Genomic DNA, 19,449 nt, shown 5'->3' with positions numbered 1-19,449 from the left:
GTCTGCTGTTTTGATGTTGAAATGTGCTGTTTTGATGTACATACATACATAGCCTACAGTCAAATCGCCCGCAGTGACAATTATAGCGTGATCGGTTGATCGCTAGTCTTTTGTTACGTAGACTGTACAGTCGCACGCTTCGTTGCTCAGGCCCAATCTCGCTTCGAAAGCTCTGACAAAAGCACGCGTACAATGGTGGTCAGACCGCAATGGGGCAAAATTTTATTGAAAATCGTTTTATGGTAGCATGTTAAACACAAAGAACGTGGAAAATCGCCAAGTCAGGTTTTTCCTTTACTATCCCTTTAAGCAAGGCTATGGAGTCGGGATTCGTGGAGTCGAAGGGATTTTGGCATGTTTGAAGTCGTTAAAGAAGACCGACTTTGACTCCGTCTCGATACCAAATGATAAACAATACAGTTTTTATTTGTAGGGTTTTTTAAAAATAATATTTATTGTTTTCCGTATTGAGCTTTACAACTTTACCGAAAAATAAAAGTGTTTGTTCTTGTTAGTTTTTATGAAGTCGCTGTTTCAATTTCGATCAAAACTTAAAGTGAAAGTAAATTAAAAAAAAATGAAAACAGGCAAATATTTAAAAAATCTGGCAACACTGAAGCCTCAGTCCGTCGGTTATAAACCGAAGAGTCGGAGTCGTACATTTTTCGCCTACTCCACAGCCTTGTTTTTTACTCGACAGCCTGGTCTTAAGTATCAAACAGTAAGTGCAAAGCTTTTTGAATCATTTCATTAGTGCCTTCATCAGCGTATCGTAAAAGCCAAATCATGCACGTTTTCTCATGTAATGTAAGCTTTATCGTCGTTAAAACTTTATGAAAAAGCAAGACAAGCAACTCATACATTTTACAAGAGTGTAAATGCAACGACCTGTTTATCCTGATGCAGCGGCGGTTCGCTGTGGTAGTAGCGGTAAGTCGCGAGCTTTCGGGACTAAGCAATAGGACTAAGTCCCATGGTCATGTGCAATGACTAGCCACTGTCTGCAGACATTAAATCAATACAAAAAATGTTAATTTGCTGTCTAAGGAGGAAACCGTGTTCCGAAAGCTCTTGACACATCGCTACTGCCGCAGCGAGCCCGTAGCATCAGGAACAGGTCATTTGTTTACATTTGAGAAACAAACAACGATCGTGCTGCTAAAGCGAAACTCAATCTATGGTAAAATCTTAAATTTTTCCATCCTGTAGTGGTACTGGTACGATCGTGATTGACCATAATTTTGCAACAAAAACTTCTCAATCAATTAAGCGAAATGCCTTGTTAGTGTATTTCAAACACTATGCTACACTTTTTAGCCTACAGCAGCCCCATTCAATTTTTAACAGCACTGTAAGTTGCTGCAGGTGATCCATTAAAAACCACGCATTGCAATTTCTTTCATCGCTTCAAGACCAAATGTCAGGACAAGGCAGAACAGAATAACCAATGGAACATGGCATTTCATTCAACGTGAATTATAATGAAAGAGCTGAGAACAATACACATTTGATAACTGTATCCTAAACCATCAATAATAAATGATGGTGTTAGTTTCTTTTTCTTGTGTTTCTCAACCGACCAATCATATCAACAAGTAAAAATGCACACTACCACTATCGCTCGTCTACCCCGTTAGCTCAAGATCACGCGGCGCTGGTTCGGCTCTCGAGGTGTGCGCTTGAGAAATTCGTTTCAGGACTGCCCTCCATTCAGCAGCAAATCGTGGATGGAATAATTTCACGGCAACAACACTTGAACAATCGGAGGAGAGGTGAAAAAGAGATGTGTAAAGTTACAGGCTCAGAAGACGTTTGAACATTAAGTCTCTGACCACAACGTCATCTCGAGATTTTCTCACTGTTTCATAAAAAAAGAACACAATTGCTTAAAATATTGATACCTCATAGCCTACCACCTTACATGTATATACGGTTGGTCACAGCGGTAAACCATAATCTCTTCGTGGGAAAATTGTAACGTAAGATTCCCAAATCCGTTCGTCTGCATGCAATGACCCAAAAATAAACACACTTTCGAAACGTCTATTCAAACAGTGTATTCCAGTAAAATTAGCCCGAGGCTATCGAAAATAGGTGTAACGCCTACACCTCTAAAAAAACTGTCACTACAATACAGATTAATTGGATAAAAGACGGAACCTTTGTCCAGCTAGCAAGCACTAAGCCAACAGTTAAATGTGCGGCCAACTTTCAAACAATCATTTTACGAATGACCAGCAGGGTTGCCAGATTGATAAAACAAAAAAGGCCAAATGCATCCCCAAAAAAGGCCAAATTATAGAAAAAAAGGCCAAACCTGAGGTTTTGTTTTCTTTGTTGAAATCAGTGGTGTTTTTGCACTTACTTTCAACAACAAATTAGATAATATTTACCCAGTTTCTATTGTTCTACATGTTATCTGTTAAAGAAGAATCGCTTAGTAAAATTCCTGAAAAAATGCAATCCATAAAATACAAACAGATAGGTATGGAAACAATTACAATACAACTAAAATATGCATACAACATTAGGCTAAGCGTCATCCTGTAGACTAAAAAGCCATTAACGTCCACCAGTGAGACCTAGGTGACTAGTGAGAAAGAGTTAATATTGGCATATCACTTAATGCAATATGAAATACGTAGTATATATATACAATATTTATACCCAATATAATTACTTGTAGGCTACATTAAACACCCAACACTGCAAAATCAAAGAAATCAATTGCATTTATGTCCAACATCTTTCCACAATGAACACTCCTTATTATAGGAAAGCTAGCGCCTCTGCCATTTCGTTACTGCTAGTTTCACCATAAACAATATCAGATGTGAAACGCCTTATCATTATGGCACTGCCATCAAAGTTTGTGCAACATTTTCCATTCAGCAGCCTGTCCGTTTGTATTCGCAAAATCGTTTCCAAAAGCTTAGTCTGCATTTTGTTTCGTGTTTATTTTCACTGCAGTAAGTAATAAAAAAATCCTCTCTACTACTGCATTACTGACAGGGATGCAGAGACATGTTAAAGCATAGCTAGCAAGGTCTTTGAAATGGGCATGATGTAAAACGCTACACCAAAACTTTTCACTGTTGCTAGGGATAACCAAAAGAACTATGAAAACCAAAAGAAAAAAAGGCCAAACAAATGCCAATCGGGAAACTAAAAAAGGCCAAAAAAAGGCCAAGCGGCCAAACAAAAATAGTCCAGCCAAACACTTTTCAAAAAGGCCAAATTTCTGACATTTGGCCGTAAAAAGGCCAATCTGGCAACCCTGATGACCAGAATAGATATCAATATCTCAAATTCACGTAGAAAGTAACTGTGACGCAATAAATGAAAGACAATTATGAAGTCATTTCAACAGGTGTTTAAAGCTAATGTAATATTTCCTGTTTAAACAGGCCCAAACAAGTCCTAACAAGTTTGACACAAGTCTATGAACGATGGTGCAATTTTGGCACATTTTCTAGCAACTTCCATGACGTAATATTCAGTAGACTTGAACGGTTTTATATGACGTTTGATTTGTACAGAGATTGGCCGTAACAACGGTATACCTTGATGCCTTGCTTAAAATATTAACACAACCTTGATCCTTGAAGTGGAACCCGACTCTTACAAAACCACACGAAAAGGCACAACCTAGACGACCCAGTGCTGCACAACACGGCCAAGTAAAAGTTTTAGCAGAAAAAATCAACGATTTGTTGTCTAGACTTAGCACACAACAGAAAAAAAGTAAGTAGGCTAAGTTGGAACTGCAAAAAAGTCACAATTTCGATATCACAATAGATGAACTGGGCAATGAACAAACACAATGGGCGGATGGGCCTTTTAAAAATTTTTGGTCCTCTAAAAGATCTCAGGTCCAGGCGTCCAGTTCTAAATGTATGTTCTTGACTCCCTGCCAACGCTGTTCTTTATTGTCTCTTACAGTTCAGAAGTGTGCAAACCTGTCAGGATTAAACTTCCAATAAGGCTTGCAGCTTACTGTATAGTGTACATTAATTATAAAGTTACACAACTACGCGATGCCATAGCCATTGTGAATTTTTAACCATAACCATAGTGAATAGCCCATTGTGAATTTTTAACCATTTAGCCCGTTGTGAATTTTTAGTAGCCCGGAAAGATCGTTCTGCATGACTGCATCTTTACATCAAAAATTCATACATTTGCATTCCTGACTCGACCTTTCAATGCCGCAACTGATTCTCTCTTTCAAAGGCACTATATTTTTAGACATAACAGTCATTACGCCAGTTCTGTACGCTTTCGTCTCTATTCAGCAGTGGGTGTGTACGTTTTGTAATGCCCAATGATATTTGAACTAAAGAGTATCGCTCAGAAGAACATTTCATTTATTAACCACTTCCATGCGGATAGCGTCAAATGACGCGTGATTTTTCTGTGCCAATCTTACGGGGAACGTCAAATGACGCAAATTTTTCGTGGTTTGACATCGGATAGCGCTTATCGACGCTCATTGCTAGCAGCTGAAAGGGGAATCACCTATTGGTTCTATTATCTTCAGGCAATGGTTTCAGCAGTAATAAATCAATGCTATAGCGGAATTTTGTTTGTCAGAAAGTTGCCTATGACGCAAGCTTTCTGAGCTACTGTTCATTCCAGTTCAGTTCGGTTTGTTTTTCTGTTTCAGCATGAGCGAATTGAAGGTATTCCAGTGGTTGCTTTAGCTGTAAGAGGTGGCAACGCGAATTTTCTTTTGTTGTAAAACGGAAGTATTTTTCCACTGATCTTTTCGTAATGCTTGCGATTTTTCAGGCAGATATTTGCAGTTTTAGTACCGGTACAGACATTCAAAGAACATTTCAGATGACAAGCTTTGTATTTTATGTGTTTTTGTTTCTTGTCTTTCAGTGATATATATAAGCTTTACATAATACGTTATTGATTTGAAAAATGGCTGCGAGAAGATTGTCTACGGTTGATGCTGAAGTTGGTCTTCAACAAATTCTTGGCTCTGCATCGTCTGGTGAGTCCGGTTCCGAAGATGGAGATGTTGCTGAATTGGAAGATTTAATCGACACATTCTCCCTGAACTCAAGCGACAGCGAAAGTGATGAGGATCAAACTGATGAAGATCAAACTCCTTCCAGGTCACCAAGTCAGAGTGTGGCACAAAATTTGACTTGGAATTGGACCCAAAATGAGCTTGATCCCCAAAGTTTTCCTTTTGTGGGCACTAGTGGCATTCTAGTGGACCTAGATGAAACAACCTCGCCCCTGGACATTTTTCAACGTTTTGTGACTTCCGAAACGCTTGGAAACATTGAAAGAGAGACGAATTTGTATGCCACACAACATCCTGAAGCCACCAGTTCACGACGACATGACACGCCTTTCTACGCCACCACAGCAGAAGAGCTGAAAGTTTTTTTAGCTACTTCAATCATGATGGGAGTGGTGAGTCTGCCAGAAATGCAGATGTACTGGAGCACGAATGGCATGCTCGATGTGCCATTATTCAAGAAAACCATGCCGAGGGATAGGTTCATCAAGATCATGCGAAACCTCCATTTCCACAACAATGATCTTGATGCTGGAACCGATCGTCTCTTCAAAATAAGACCTCTGCTGGATGAATTTCTCCACAACTTTCAGGAAGTTTATTGTCCACAGAAGCACATCTCTGTGGATGAATCTATGCTGAAGTTTCATGGAAGGCTAAAGTTCAAGCAATACAATCCTTCAAAGAGGGCACGGTTTGGACTAAAACTGTACCGACTGTGTGAATCAAGTGGGGGTATGTGTGGATACACCTGGAACTTCAAATTTTACAGTGGCGAGGATCGAGACAGTGCTGTACCAGCAAGTACAAAAGTGGTCATGGATTTATGCCATGATTTACTTGGAAAAGGTTATTACCTTTATATCGACAACTGGTACAGCAGTCCACAGTTATTTTGCACATTGCTGCAAAACAAAACCCACACAGTTGGTACAGTTCGGCTGAACCGGAAGCACATGCCAACCAATCTTCCGGGAAAAAAATTAAAAAGAGGGGAGCACGTGTTCAAGACGGCAAATGGTGTGATGGCAATGGTGTGGAAGGACAAAAAGGACGTCAAAATGCTCTCTACATGGCATTCATCAGAGCTATGTCCAACAGGTAAAACCAGCATCAATGGAGATCCCATCGTAAAACCCACTTGTGTGATTTCTTACAATCAATGGATGGGGGGAGTTGATCGTTCAGATCAGCTTTCAGCAACCTGCCGCTCTGTAAGAAAGCACACAAAGTGGTACAAGAAGTTGTTTTTTTACATGGTGGACATAGCATTGGTGAATTCATTTCTGCTATTCAAAAAGCTCCATCAAGAGCACCGACGATTGACTTTGCCTAACTTCAAAGTCATGCTAGCTCGTGAGATGCTGGAATCAGCAGAAATTGCAGAGTATCCAAGAGCTGGCCGAAAACGATCTTTTCCCACCCCTGACCGTCTCAGAGCTAAAGATGGACATTTTTTGGAGTTCAACCCGCCTACACAGTCTAATAAAAATTATAAACGGTGTATTGTATGCGCAAAAAATGGTCAGAGAAGAGAAGTGAGGTTTCGATGTGACAAGTGCGATGTACGGCTTTGCCCTGTACCATGCTTCAAAAACTACCACACCAAAATCAATTATTGATTTCGTTTTCGAAGTTTTCTTTATTTTCTCAAACTGTTCTTTTATTTCGATGTAAAATTGAATGCCAATGTTTGCTTTTATACAAGACACCACTGCTACTTTTACTTTTCAAAGTGTTCTTTTATTTCGATGTAAAATCAAATGTCAATCACTGACAATATTTGCTTTTATACAAGACACCAATGCTGGTTTCATTTTTCAAAGTGTTCTTTTATTTCGATGTAAAATCAAATGTCAATCACTGACAATATTTGCTTTCATATAAGACACCACTGCTGCTTTCATTTTACCAAGTTTTCTTTTATTTCGATGTAAAATTAAATGTCAATCAATGGCAATGTTTGCTTTTATACAAGACAGTACAAAATGCAGAAACGCGAGAAAAAAAAAAGAAAAAAATGCCGTTACCGCGTCACGATCGCGGCGCGCTAATACCGATGGGAAGTGGTTAAAAAAATCCCTTTAAGCTCTTTTCGTTTTCCAGCTAAATGACTGGTCGCACATTTGAAAGTAAACCTGTGATGTTGAAACAATGCAAGGAGACGATGTGTGCGGACGTGGAATCAATAAAGATAAAACTGATTTCCTGACTGCGTCGAAAGTTGGAACTCTGATAAAGACAAACGCGCAAAAAGACGAAACACGTGCCTGCCTATCGCTGTCGATTCTTGCCACACTCGGCTGCTGAGAAACCAATAAAACTGTCTTGGCATAAAGTGAGATGAAAAAAATTGTTCTACTTTGGTTGGCAACTTCAACTTGTAGGCTATAGACCTACGCGCTACGACACACGATCAACGAACTTAAAAGGCCCAACTTTTAATGAGTTTCCTACAACTCCACAGTTGTGAACTCAGCACATTGCATTTGAGCAAGTGACAACTGAGCTAGTAACTTTTCAGAAAGTCGCTGAAATTGGTGAATGATGAACGTAAGCACGTAAAAACTGACCAAGCCGATACTTGGCATGTAACAAGTCAGTAAATTCAGTTTAGCAATCGATGACCAAGCAAGTCTAATGTTAGATGAAAATTTAATTTTCCGACTTGGCAATTCCTGAAATGAACTTGCTGAGTTAACCCACTTGCTGAGTTGTCGCATGCCGAGTGGTCCGAATATCACTTTTAATGTCAAAGGCAGTCAGAGGGGCGATTTTCTACAGTCTACACAATGTAAGCTACAAATCTTTTTAATTGAGAACAAATTAAAAGTTTGTAACTCCGTGCTTGAATAGCAATTTAAGACATTTCACATTATAATCTCAGTTGTGACCCATGAAGAGTCTCGAAACGACAAAGAACGAATAATTGATTTGGGCATCAATCATTTTGATCTACTGTATTTGGATCCCTTTTGTTAGAAAAATCAATATTTTAAAAACGTTAAAAGCATATGTGAAGATGGGTGACAATTAACTCAAGTTTGATTATACTATAAAAATTAAATGACATCCAAAATGATTATTGCTGGTTTTAGTAAATCTTTTTTGCTTGTCGATTTAATAAAGCTAACCAGGTCTGTCAGAAATTTCTCACAGCTACACATGAAAATATTGTATGTTTATAGTCGATTTTCAAAATGCATATTCTTCTTCGTGTAAGCCTCTGGGGTCGAGGTCTATCCTTTTACCACCCCAGATTCACGATGTTCCCAGACTATACTGGAAGGCTACTAGAGAGCAGCCAGTCTTTGGTTTCATCTACCATGACACGCAGACCTTCCACTCCGTTAGGTGGTTTGAAGATGGAGCAGTCATTGATGACGTGGTCTGCGGTCTGTTCCTCAATCTGTTTAATAAAAGCATGGACTTCTAAATAGTAGCATCTGGACTGGAAACTCAGTGGGCAACATGAGGCCAAACAGTTGGTACAACAGTTGGCCAACAGGGTTAGTTACTTGGCTGTTGGCCCACTGTTGGCCAACTGTTGTACCAACTGTTTGGCCTCATGTTGCCCACTGAGTTTCCAGTCCGGATGCTACTATTTAGAAGTCCATGAATAAAAGTTTCGAAAATATCCTGTCTTCATCTTCAGTCGTCGTCGTTGTCGTCGTCGTGTGAGCCTCTGAGGCCGAGGGTCTATCCTTTTACCACCCCAGATTCACGATGTTCCCAGACTACACTGGAAGGCTACTGGAGAGCAGGCCTCGAAATTCACGGCGGACACCGCGGACATGTTCGCCGTCACAGCATGTGATGTCCGCGGGAAGTACCATCTAGATCGGTCATATTTGTCCGCCGAAAAATAACACAGGAGCGATACAAATCGTCACTGCATAGCACGAAAAATTGTTGCGAGAATATAATTTCCCGCGCATCTAGAAAACGTGAATACTGTATCCCTTAGTTTCCATAAAAGCAGGAAAACTTTCGAATTTTATGTTGCTTCAACGATTGATGACATTGAATCAGCGCAACAAAGGTGAATTCTTCGCTAAGAATCGATGGGAGTACCGGTACTTCTACACCAATCACGCGCAACTTAGTTCAAGTCTTACGTCACAATGTCTGGCTTTGATCTCGAGTAACATTGATAAAGCAGGTTGGTTACAAAATTAGATTTATACGAGTAGGCTATTACAGCAAGATGCAGCCAAATTTGTGAAGTATTGGTATTACAGTAAGAAAGAAAAGGCCCACGGAAAATTTACTTTCGCTCACATGACGCGCAAAAATAAACTTAAAGAAAAGATCCAAGTGAAACTTTGCACAGCAGAAAATAGTAGCGTTATTGTAGAAGTTTTCCGACTCTTGCCCAGAGTATTGTGACGCAAGAAGCCACACGACCTCGTTCGGTGGAAGTTAATCAGTTATGCGGCGTATCAGCAGCTACACGGTGCTTTGGCTCTTCAAGCGAACGTCGTTGTGCTGATGATAACCTTTCAGAGTGACTTCGCTGAAATTATCAGGATAGGCTAAAGTGATCAAGCATGACGATCGACGCTAAAATTGGTGTGTCCGCCGTGAGACTTAATTTGTCCGCCGAGATAGCTGCTCAGACCGGACACGTTTGTCCGCCGTCAGCAAAATCGAATTTCGAGGCCTGGGAGAGTATCCAGTCTTTGGTTACATCATCCAAGATGCGCAGACCTTGCACTCTGTTAGGTGGCTTGAACATGACACAATCGTTAGTGATGTGGGTTTGCGGTTTGTTTCTCAACGATTCATGACGCTGTGCGAATTGAAATGACATTAATTTGAAAAAAAATTTTAGTTTTTTTTTTCTTGACGTTTGACATATGTGTTGGTTTGTTCCAATCAAACAAAATTTTTCACAAAAAAATTAATTCCTGTCTAAGAAAATCAACAACGTTATTTAACGAAACTAATCTGAACAAACATTTTTGTGTCAAAGCAATAAAACAGTTTGATCTCGTTTAAATATGCGCAATTAGATTTCGCTTTCGCTTGTTTCTTGCCTGCAATCCACGTCTTTTCTCTTAGCATTTTGTGCTTTGAGATTTAACGTCTGTAAATCAATGTAAAAATTACGTATTTTGTTCTCTGAGAAAGAATGTTAAGATTCGTTTCAATTTCTGTTTTCTTCTTTTATTGTCGCACTTGATTCCAAGCATTGACTGCCTCTTGCATGAAAAGTTTCCCAGATTCGCTGTTGTTTGTTGTGTGTATTAGGTGTATGTTGGTGTTGGTTTAAGTAGGTTAATCTTTGTCTTCCTTTAGTACATATTTCACTACTGTTTTACCAGCACCAAAAAACTAATATCTATCAACGTTAGTTTTAAGTGGCTTCAATCGATAACTTAGCAAACGGCTTCAACCGTTTGCCGACTTTTGATTTGCAGCTGGCAGGTTTCCACTGTGATGAGAACGCGATGATCGCAAAGCAATTTGTCTACAACCGCCATAGCGAAACAAAGTACGCCCACAGTCACTTGTCATCTTAAACAAATACAAGAGTTTTGTGAATAAGCACAGTCACAACTAGCAAGCGTCCGTCCTTTTTATATTGATTCAATGTCTGCAATTGTTGAATCAATGTAAGAAGAACGGGGTTTTGCTAGTTTTGGTAGCTGGATGGAGAGAAAAGTAAAAAAGAAACAAGTCACTTATCGGCTGTTTTGCCTTTTCATAAAATCTGAAGTACCGGACTCGACTGTGAAACTTTCAGGTCGTTAAATTTGATTCAAGTTGAAATATTGCGACTGGCAAGCCTCATAAATTCATCAAATCCGGCAACTAAATTGGATGTAGACAGAACAAAAAATGAAGTGCAAATATTGTAGCAAGCGTTTCTGTCTTAGACCAGTGTTTGCTACTAAAAATTAAAAAACAAATTTGTAATTGCAAATTACACAACGGACTGTGTTGAAAGGATAGAAAAGCAGGTAAGCAACAGAGCAGCCAACGACTTACTGAACATGTTGTAGCAATAACAACCTATTCTTGATGCACCACTGAAGTCATGACTATTACCGGTACTGAAAGTGTTATCGATATCGGAGAAGAAGTAATCAAATTTGCACATGATCAGGGTCACACCAAAGCGCATAAAGATGTCATCAACTGGAACCAACTACAAACAAAAAGTGGAAAACCAAAATTTACTACCATTTCAAAAAACAAATCTTCAATTTCTTTTGATGGAAAAGAAAAAGAACCTTATCATGCATTGGCAGACCATTTAAGTGTGATAGAACTAAGGTCTGCAACTAAGACGACAGAGAGTGCAGTTTCTTCTTTGGAACAAAACGGACAAACAACTTGCTATTCTGAAGGGAATGAAAGTATTGAGTTTTATGAAAATTTTTTGCTCAATAAAGATAGCGATAAAAAATTGTGTAAAATTACTTTCAAAGAGACTTGTGAAAACACAGCAGACGCTTTCATCTATTTTACTACTACCTTAGTCTGTTCAAAAGAAGACGTTTCTGAAGCGGAAAAAAGATCACAACTAAATGGAAACGGTATATCCAAAAGAATAGATGAAAAGCAGCTTCCTTTGAGAAGAAAGTCCACTCACCCAAGTCTGAATCCATTGAGCAAGGTCTCACTTTCCCCGAAGTTTCTTACCAAACTTAGCCTCAAAACTGTAAAACCGAAAAAAATTGCTCTTGTCAAGAAAGATACACACGAGGTAGTTGCAAATATTCCTCCAGGAATAAAAGTCCCTGTAGAAATTACACAGCACGTGGAAAAAGAAAATGGAGTATTTGAAGTTAGTTATTACTTGTGGGGATTTGCTCAAGTCACAGTTTGGGGAAAACCTTACAAATTATTAATTACGGACGTACTGGACACAAAAAACAATGCTAAGTTTTCTAGGTAGGTGTGTTAATCTACATATACACAAAACCATCAGTAATTGGTTTGTGCCATGGTAAATAATGCAAATATGTGTAGATTACAAAACAACATCTTGTGTTTTTCTGGTTACTGTCAACTAGGCTATCGTAAGATCTTGGAAGCGGGAACCAGCTTTATTTCACAAGTTTGCAGTCATCAGAACAACTCAAGATATTATTTAAAAATTAAATACCTGATGAACATTGAACATTCTTATTCTGTAGTAGTTATATGCATATTGTTTATGTTTAAACTGTAACCTTGAGATTAAACATGACATAATTATACTGTACAGTAATTTAGCTAGTCTTGCATTAAAACATGTCAAATATTAAGACCATACTTCTTCATTTTCACGCAGAGAAACCGTTTGCTTGGATTCGTCTGCCAATGACACAGTTCAAGCTGTCAAAGTCACTTTGCACGGAAAGTATGAGATAACGAGAATAGTCAACGAAATTGCTCTACGCATTCCAAAGTGCATACTTCGACGGCCATCGTACAGTGTAAGTCTAAAGACTTTAGACGCTCTCATATCAAGTGCTAGATTGTTTTGTCATGTATGTTGCTGGAAAACTAATTAAACACCAGTTTTCAAATCCTGCTGATATCCCAGCAATCAAAAGTTGCCTAATTTGCATCTTTTTTACGTCGCCAGACGTTGTTTTGTTGTTGGAAAATGCGGTAAGTTTTGTTGACATGGTTTAAATGCCTGACAACATGCTGATAACAAATATAGATATGCTTGGGGCACCACAATTTGTTTTCAAATGAACTTGTAAGAACAGAGAAGGACGAAATTCATCTTTAGCAGTTTTAGGGGCATATCCCTAAACAACTGTTCAGACTTTTCACTGTTTTAGGGGCATTTCCGTAAACAACTGTTCAGACTTTCCCTAGTTATGTTAAAATACAGAATTTTTCAAACGTATTGGCAAGACATCCAACCAAATGCCCCTCTCCTTGGTTCGCAACAACAACGTATATTTTGACATAATAAGCGGAAAGACAAAATTTTGTTATTTGATTCACAAATCATATCCAGCTTCAGCTTTCTTGCATGCACTTCACTATTAAATCAATTCAATCTTAACGGTTTGATTAATTACTATAGCTTTTAGCTACAAAATTCTGTTTTCCAGTGCAGCAACTTTTAAGGTTTTGATCCCCAACTGCTGTTTGATAGTAAATAACATGACACGATCTTTTGCTACTGACTGGATTATCAAAATGGTCTTTCGCTGCTCTTGGCTAATCAAATTGATTAAGCTCAACGCTGAGCAATGAGCATACTTAAGCATTTTCCTACATTTGGAAATGTATGCTATTGTGGTGTACGTTTATTGTGTAATATTATAGAATCTGATTAAAAAATAAAGTTATTTCCCTCTCTCTGCAGCTGGAGTCTCTTAAATGCACTTGCGATACATCCCAGCTTCCTGCTTCAATGGAAGAAGAAGATGTTCTTCCCTTGACAGACGAAAACCTTTCAAGGATCATCTTTCGCTGGAAACAGATTCTTTACTCTTTCCGAGGTGAGTCTCATCCAGCAGCGTGGCCAGAGAGGTCCAAAACTACTTTTGGATCCAGACAAGGATGATTTTAGGAGCCCGAAATCTTAAAGAAACCACCGCATATTCTTGGATATAGTGCGTTTTTCTTAAAATTGTTGACTGCGGGCCCAAGGATCTCTTTGGTACCGGTCCCAACACATCATCTTAACCGCTCTGGTATCATCTTGAAGGTATTATCCACTTCTTTGTTAGCGTATCTATGACGTTATTTGTTTTAAGCGATTTGACCGTTGCCGAATGGCCAAAATCATCAAGGTTTTATCAGTCCGAATTGATTAAGTAAATCTCTTGTGCTGACTGCTGACTTGGCAGTAGCTGAGATGTACTTGGTGAGTTTAAGGATTTGCTGAGTTGTCGCATGCCGAGTGGCTGACGATCCTACCGATATACTGCAGGTTCGTTTTTTTGTCCGATCAATCAGTTTAGATCTTTAACCGCTACCAGCCAGCAATTCAGTTCTTTTTTACTTGCAACTTATAAAATGTAACACCCTTTTTATTTTTTTATCTTTTCTTATACGTCTACCGACGTTGAATCGGTGCAACAAGTAGGTGACTTACTGGCTGATAATAATTTAAGTTTGTGTTTAACAAAAGTCTTCCAAATAGCTTCAATAAACGTTTTTGTCATAAAAAGATATTCGTACAAAACTCACAAAAATCTTGACTATGCTGTCTGTCATTTAGATTCTTATTACACTCCCGCTCAACTTTATTGAATTCTGAAAAGGGAAATTTCTTGCGCTGCTCTATTTTGCGAGACATGGCAACTGAAGAAATAATAAACTCACTCAGCCTGAGGTTTTTGTCCTTTTCAATGACTTTTAAACAAACTTAATACTCTTGAACACGTTCAATGCAAGCGGATTATGTCTAAGGCAAAGATAGAGCTACAGTAAAATGGCAAAAATGGAATGCTTTGAAATTTTCACATGTCCTTTTTCAAATGAAAATAATCAAGGCGTTTTTGGATTAAAACAATTTTACTAAAAACGGTAATAAAGTGATTTACTTGCTTGTGTAGAGATGCACTCACTCTGTGGTGTTGGGAGTGGATTTTTAATGATGTGTGACAGAAGATACGTTTTCTAAAATAAATTTTCGCTGATTATTTTCTTAGTTTTAGTACAAGCAATAACCTGTTAAGCAAACACCACAACTGACGCATGGGATGGATAAAATTTCTACCGCCACCTAACGGTAACATAGATTAATATTTAATATCAAACTGACGGGTGTGGAATAATAGCAAGACAGATGGTATTGTTTATCGTTTACCGTGAGTCTACTGTTCCCACTTACCCAGTCAACCAAGTAGTCAATTAATTGTATGCTCATAAGTTTCATCTTCGAATAGGTATTAACAAACCTTTCGTTTTACAGCTTAGTACATTAATTTCTCCACTAACTCGCAAACACTACAAATATGTTCCAGAAAAACAAAATGAAAGTCACAATGAATGGTTGTGGAAAGCATTAGTGAAGAACAATACAACACTTTCCAAAGTGGCTGCTAGTATGAAGCTTGATGACTTATGCAAAAAATCGACTGCTATTGACAAGTTTGTTCTGGCAATCCTTCTCTGGAAGGAAAGGTGCAAAAACCTCGAGGAACTTGGCTTGTATGTCAACAAGTCACATAATTTGAAAAATTTGACGATCCAACTGACGCAAGAACTTTACGAGGTTGGCATTCCTGTTCCAGTGTTCAGCTTTTTATGGAGCAAACGTAAGTGGCGTAACGTAATATACGTAACGTAACATATGTAACGTAACATACGCAACTTAAACGTAACGTGTTTTTATTTATTGAATCTAATTGATATAAAAACGTTCTATTTTGTGCTTTCATTTCAACGTTTGCTAACACGCATTCAGCAATGTTCACAAACATTACAGAAAAATCAGCAGACAAAAGTATTGAAAAGCTTTATACCTGTCCCATTCACCAATTTTCCAACAAATCGATGATTAAATTGAACAACCTCAAGAAATCAAACACATCAAAAATGCTGACTCCTTTGCCAGACCGTGTGTTGATAAGGTTCGGTGGCTTCATATTTACTTCATCTCCAGCTTGAAAATTTGCATTAGACTACAACTTTCATTTAGGCTACTACTGCGCAGACTTCCATTTCAACTATCATTGATTATTATCGGTAGTTAAACTTTTCTGAAGGTATAGCTTACCTTGTGTTATCTTTTTTTGTATGGAAGGCTAAAGGTCCTGGCCTCAACCAAACACGGATTTGATTTGGTGTTAAATTTTTTTCAAACAGGTTTTAAAAAAATACTGAGCTCAGTATTGCCGCTTTTTTGCAAGATATGCATAATTGCAAAAGTGCTAGTAATCCTAGCCTCAGGAAATAATAAGTGCTAGCTTATTTATGTGACATAGCTTCAAACTCCAGTTTGATTGGCGTGGTATCGACTGTACGGTGTACAGTTTACATTGTTAGATTCAAAATAACAAAGAAAGCATTTTGTCGCATGTGATTGGACGCACCGGACATTGACAACTAAAAGACATTCACGACTGAACTGTAGTCCAACACTTCGTCAGCGTCATAGGCAATATATCGTTTAGATAAAGCTTTCATTGATTTTTTGTTGCAATACCCAGTAGCCGATGTTATAAGATAGTCTAGCTTTTATTGATCATTTTAACAACTTACTTTAATTCCTTCAGATTATTGCAAAGGTGGCCAGAAGAAGATGGTTGGCTCTCGATGGCTCTGCATCTTGGTGTTGATTTTTCAAATATAAAAAATCTGGCATGCAATGACTCGGTGTTTAAAACCATCGACGAGAAAAGATTAACTGTCTTCAAACTATGGAGAATGCAGCATCGCCGTAACGGTACCAGCAGCTGCCATCCAAAGAGTGCTCAGACGATCACAGACAAAGCGGGCAACTGCACAACATGGGATTTGTGTATCAAACTGCAGGAAATCGGAATGCCATTGTCTGTGTACAATTTCTTGTGGCTTGACGCTGAAACCACCCCATAAACCACAGCCTAATAATAATAATCGTGTTTTTATTTGCACCCATTGCGATACAACAGACGACAGGAAGCAGCGAAGTGACATATGGTCTTCGAGTCAGCTGCTCCCCTTAGTTTGGCTTGCCATTAAGTGTCTTTACCGAGACACAGCCGCGTATTCTAGAGCGGTGTCGAACCCACGTCTTTTCGAACGTCGCGCAGACGTTCTCACCACTCGGCTACGCAGCCGACTGTTTGTTTGTTTGTTTGGTCTGCTAGCAAGGATTGCTTGTTTATCAGTGCAACCAAAGTATGGTCAGAAAACGTGTCGTCTTGCATCATACTTTTTTAACGAGAAAAAAGATATTCTCTGTGTCGTGAAATGTGATTCATCCATTAAATACATAAATTTTATCAACCAAAAAAAGATCATTGCATGATAAATTTGATGGGTTAAATGTCTAAATTCTTATACAGATGAAATTATCTGTTAGGTATAAATTTGTCTTTGGACGTCGGCGTAAAAGATAAACGACCATTAAATTTATAATTGAAGTTTACATTGCATTGCTGATTGGCATATGTTTACATCAGGTTTGATGAGTTACATTTTTATTGAACACGAAATGCTACAAATAGATTACGCAACACTTTATCACTTCTGTTGCGCGTAATTCATTTGATTTGTAGCATTTCTTATTTCAGGGTTGCTGGAATCCGTCTTCAGCCACTGAACAAGGGATGGATAGAATCAGAAGCTTTCGCATGTCATTTTTGTATTTTGATAAAGTAGTCGGGTTGCTTGGTTTTAATTGCTAATCTCTAAATCGCGTTGCTGTCCAACTGCCTCGAAGAAGTTGGCGATGCTGCACTTTTGAGAAAATATTAAAATGAATATAGATGTACTAGGCTATTAGTGTTTGCAATCCATAAACGTACCTCGGTGGTCTCTAAACGGTCAAAAAGCGTTTTTTTTTGCAACTTGTAGCTCAGTAGGGTAGACAAGAAGAGACGAAAAGTCTTGACGTTTGAAAGATCCACCCTCTTTTTGGCTAGCCTTCTACTTGTTTGGTTAGCCCTCTAGCTCCTCTACTGGTGTATTAAATTTCAGGAAGTTTTCAAATATCCATAAATGGGCGGGATTTTGACCAAAAGGCCATGAGCAAGAGCATATTTGTTCATTAAAATAACTAGGCCTATACTGTCTAAGATTTTCGTGATTAAAAACAAACACCAATTATTTCAAAAAAATTTTGTCGTGAAAAACTGAACTTTTCATTATCTGTAAAAAAATTGTGTGATACCCGCAACAGCATTACACGACTTGCGAATAATAATAAGGACAGTTGTTGGCTAATAAGATTTTATTGCCACATTTTGCATTTGCAAACTATTTTAGGAAAACTGTGCAAACTTGGCAACAACTTTTTGAAATCGTTTAAAGTTAATTTAAATAAATGACTTTCAAATTGCTAAATTGGCTGCCTGTGAGCTTGTTGTGATAGATTGGCCTGATTTTCATAAAAATTGTGATTTTTGACGTTTGATGAACAAATTTGTCAACTTACTGTAACCTGTTTCTTATACGTTAGTGTTATTTCATTAATAGTATTTCGCCATGTGGGTACATGTTCAAAAATGCGATTCTTGACCGCCTAATTTAATCCATTCGATTTGTAGCATTAAATTTGTTACTTTAGTGCAGGGGTCGGCAAACTGCGGCCCGCGGACAAACGTTTTGCGGCCCTCGAACGATCTTACTTTTAGTGCATAAACTAAAGTTTCATCATTATCTACGCATGAATTTATTTTATATCATAACAAAAAGCCCTTTAATATGTGTCCCGACATTACTCGTTGACTCCCATGTACGCTACAAAATCTCTCAAAATTGAAAAATGAATTACGCGAAGAATAAACTTCGCACTCGCCTGTCAGATCGTCATTTGAATGACGTATTGCAAATATCATCAACAAAGTTGCCAGTTGATTTAAACACCTTGGCCATGACACAGACACAACATCATCCTTCACATTGATAAATGATAAGTAAATAAAAACCATGCATTACGTTTTAATACGTGTTTGATAATGAATATCATGAAACGGCAACAAACACGTCTCATTGTGCAATAGATATAGGAATAGGAGTTGCAGGTGCGCCATGATTTTAAGGGTTATAGGCAAATTGTTCGTAAGCAATTGTTCGTAAAGCGATTGTTCGTAAAACAATTGTTCGTAAACTGTTTTTCGTAAAATGAAATCCGTAAAACAATTCTTCGTAAAGCATTTCTTTGTATACATCAAATTTTAACTGCATGCACGAAAAAATGCTTTAGGAAGAATTGTTTTACGAAGAATTAATTTTACGAAGAATTGTTTTACGAACAATTGCTTTACGAACAATTGCTTACGAACAATTTGTCGGACACCGATTTTAAGGATAATGTGGCGATTGTTTATAGGTTGAAATTTATGTGGCCCGCACGTTACCGGAAGTTTGTAGATTTGGCCCAGTAGTACAGAAAGTTGCCGACCCCTGTAGTGTTACGTAAACCCGTTTTTAGCTACTGGACAAGGGATGGATAAAGCTGAAAAGCTTCACATATTATTTTTTCTATCTTGATAAATGTTGTCGTGTGACTTGGTTTTTTATTTTTAATTTCACGTTGCTGTCCAACTGTCTCGAAGAACTTGTTTGTTTGGTACTCTGGAAAAATATTCAAATTAATATAAAAGTAGTATTTAGATTTAAAATGTTGCTATCAATAAACATACCTAAGCTGTCTCCAAACGGTCAAAAAGTGTTTTAATTTTTGGTAACCCATGTAGCTCAGGAGAATGGCCAAAAGAGATGAAAAGGGTGTTGACATTCAGAAAAGTGACTCCCTTTTTGGCTGGGCTGCTACTGGTGTATTTCAGGAAGTT

The 19,449-nt window shown here is 38.2% G+C and overlaps 1 protein-coding gene across 1 annotated transcript; it reads left to right on the top strand.

The window, feature by feature from the left end:
- Positions 1–10,822: 10,822 nt before the first annotated feature.
- Positions 10,823–17,573, top strand: LOC145779884 (uncharacterized). The gene is made up of 6 exons (XM_082591555.1): positions 10,823–11,941; positions 12,324–12,468; positions 13,362–13,497; positions 14,971–15,264; positions 15,435–15,579; positions 16,225–17,573. Exons 1-6 carry the CDS (start codon positions 11,082–11,084, stop codon positions 16,544–16,546), a joined length of 1,902 nt encoding a protein of 633 aa, XP_082447681.1. The 5' UTR covers positions 10,823–11,081; the 3' UTR covers positions 16,547–17,573.
- The last annotated feature ends 1,876 nt before the right edge of the window (positions 17,574–19,449 follow it).

The sequence above is a fragment of the Aplidium turbinatum genome, chromosome 11 (genome assembly GCF_918807975.1).
Source record: "Aplidium turbinatum chromosome 11, kaAplTurb1.1, whole genome shotgun sequence".
Classification (NCBI taxonomy): Eukaryota; Metazoa; Chordata; class Ascidiacea; order Aplousobranchia; family Polyclinidae; genus Aplidium; species Aplidium turbinatum.
Note: the sequence above shows the minus strand (reverse complement) of the source record. Positions and strands in the feature narration are given on the sequence as shown.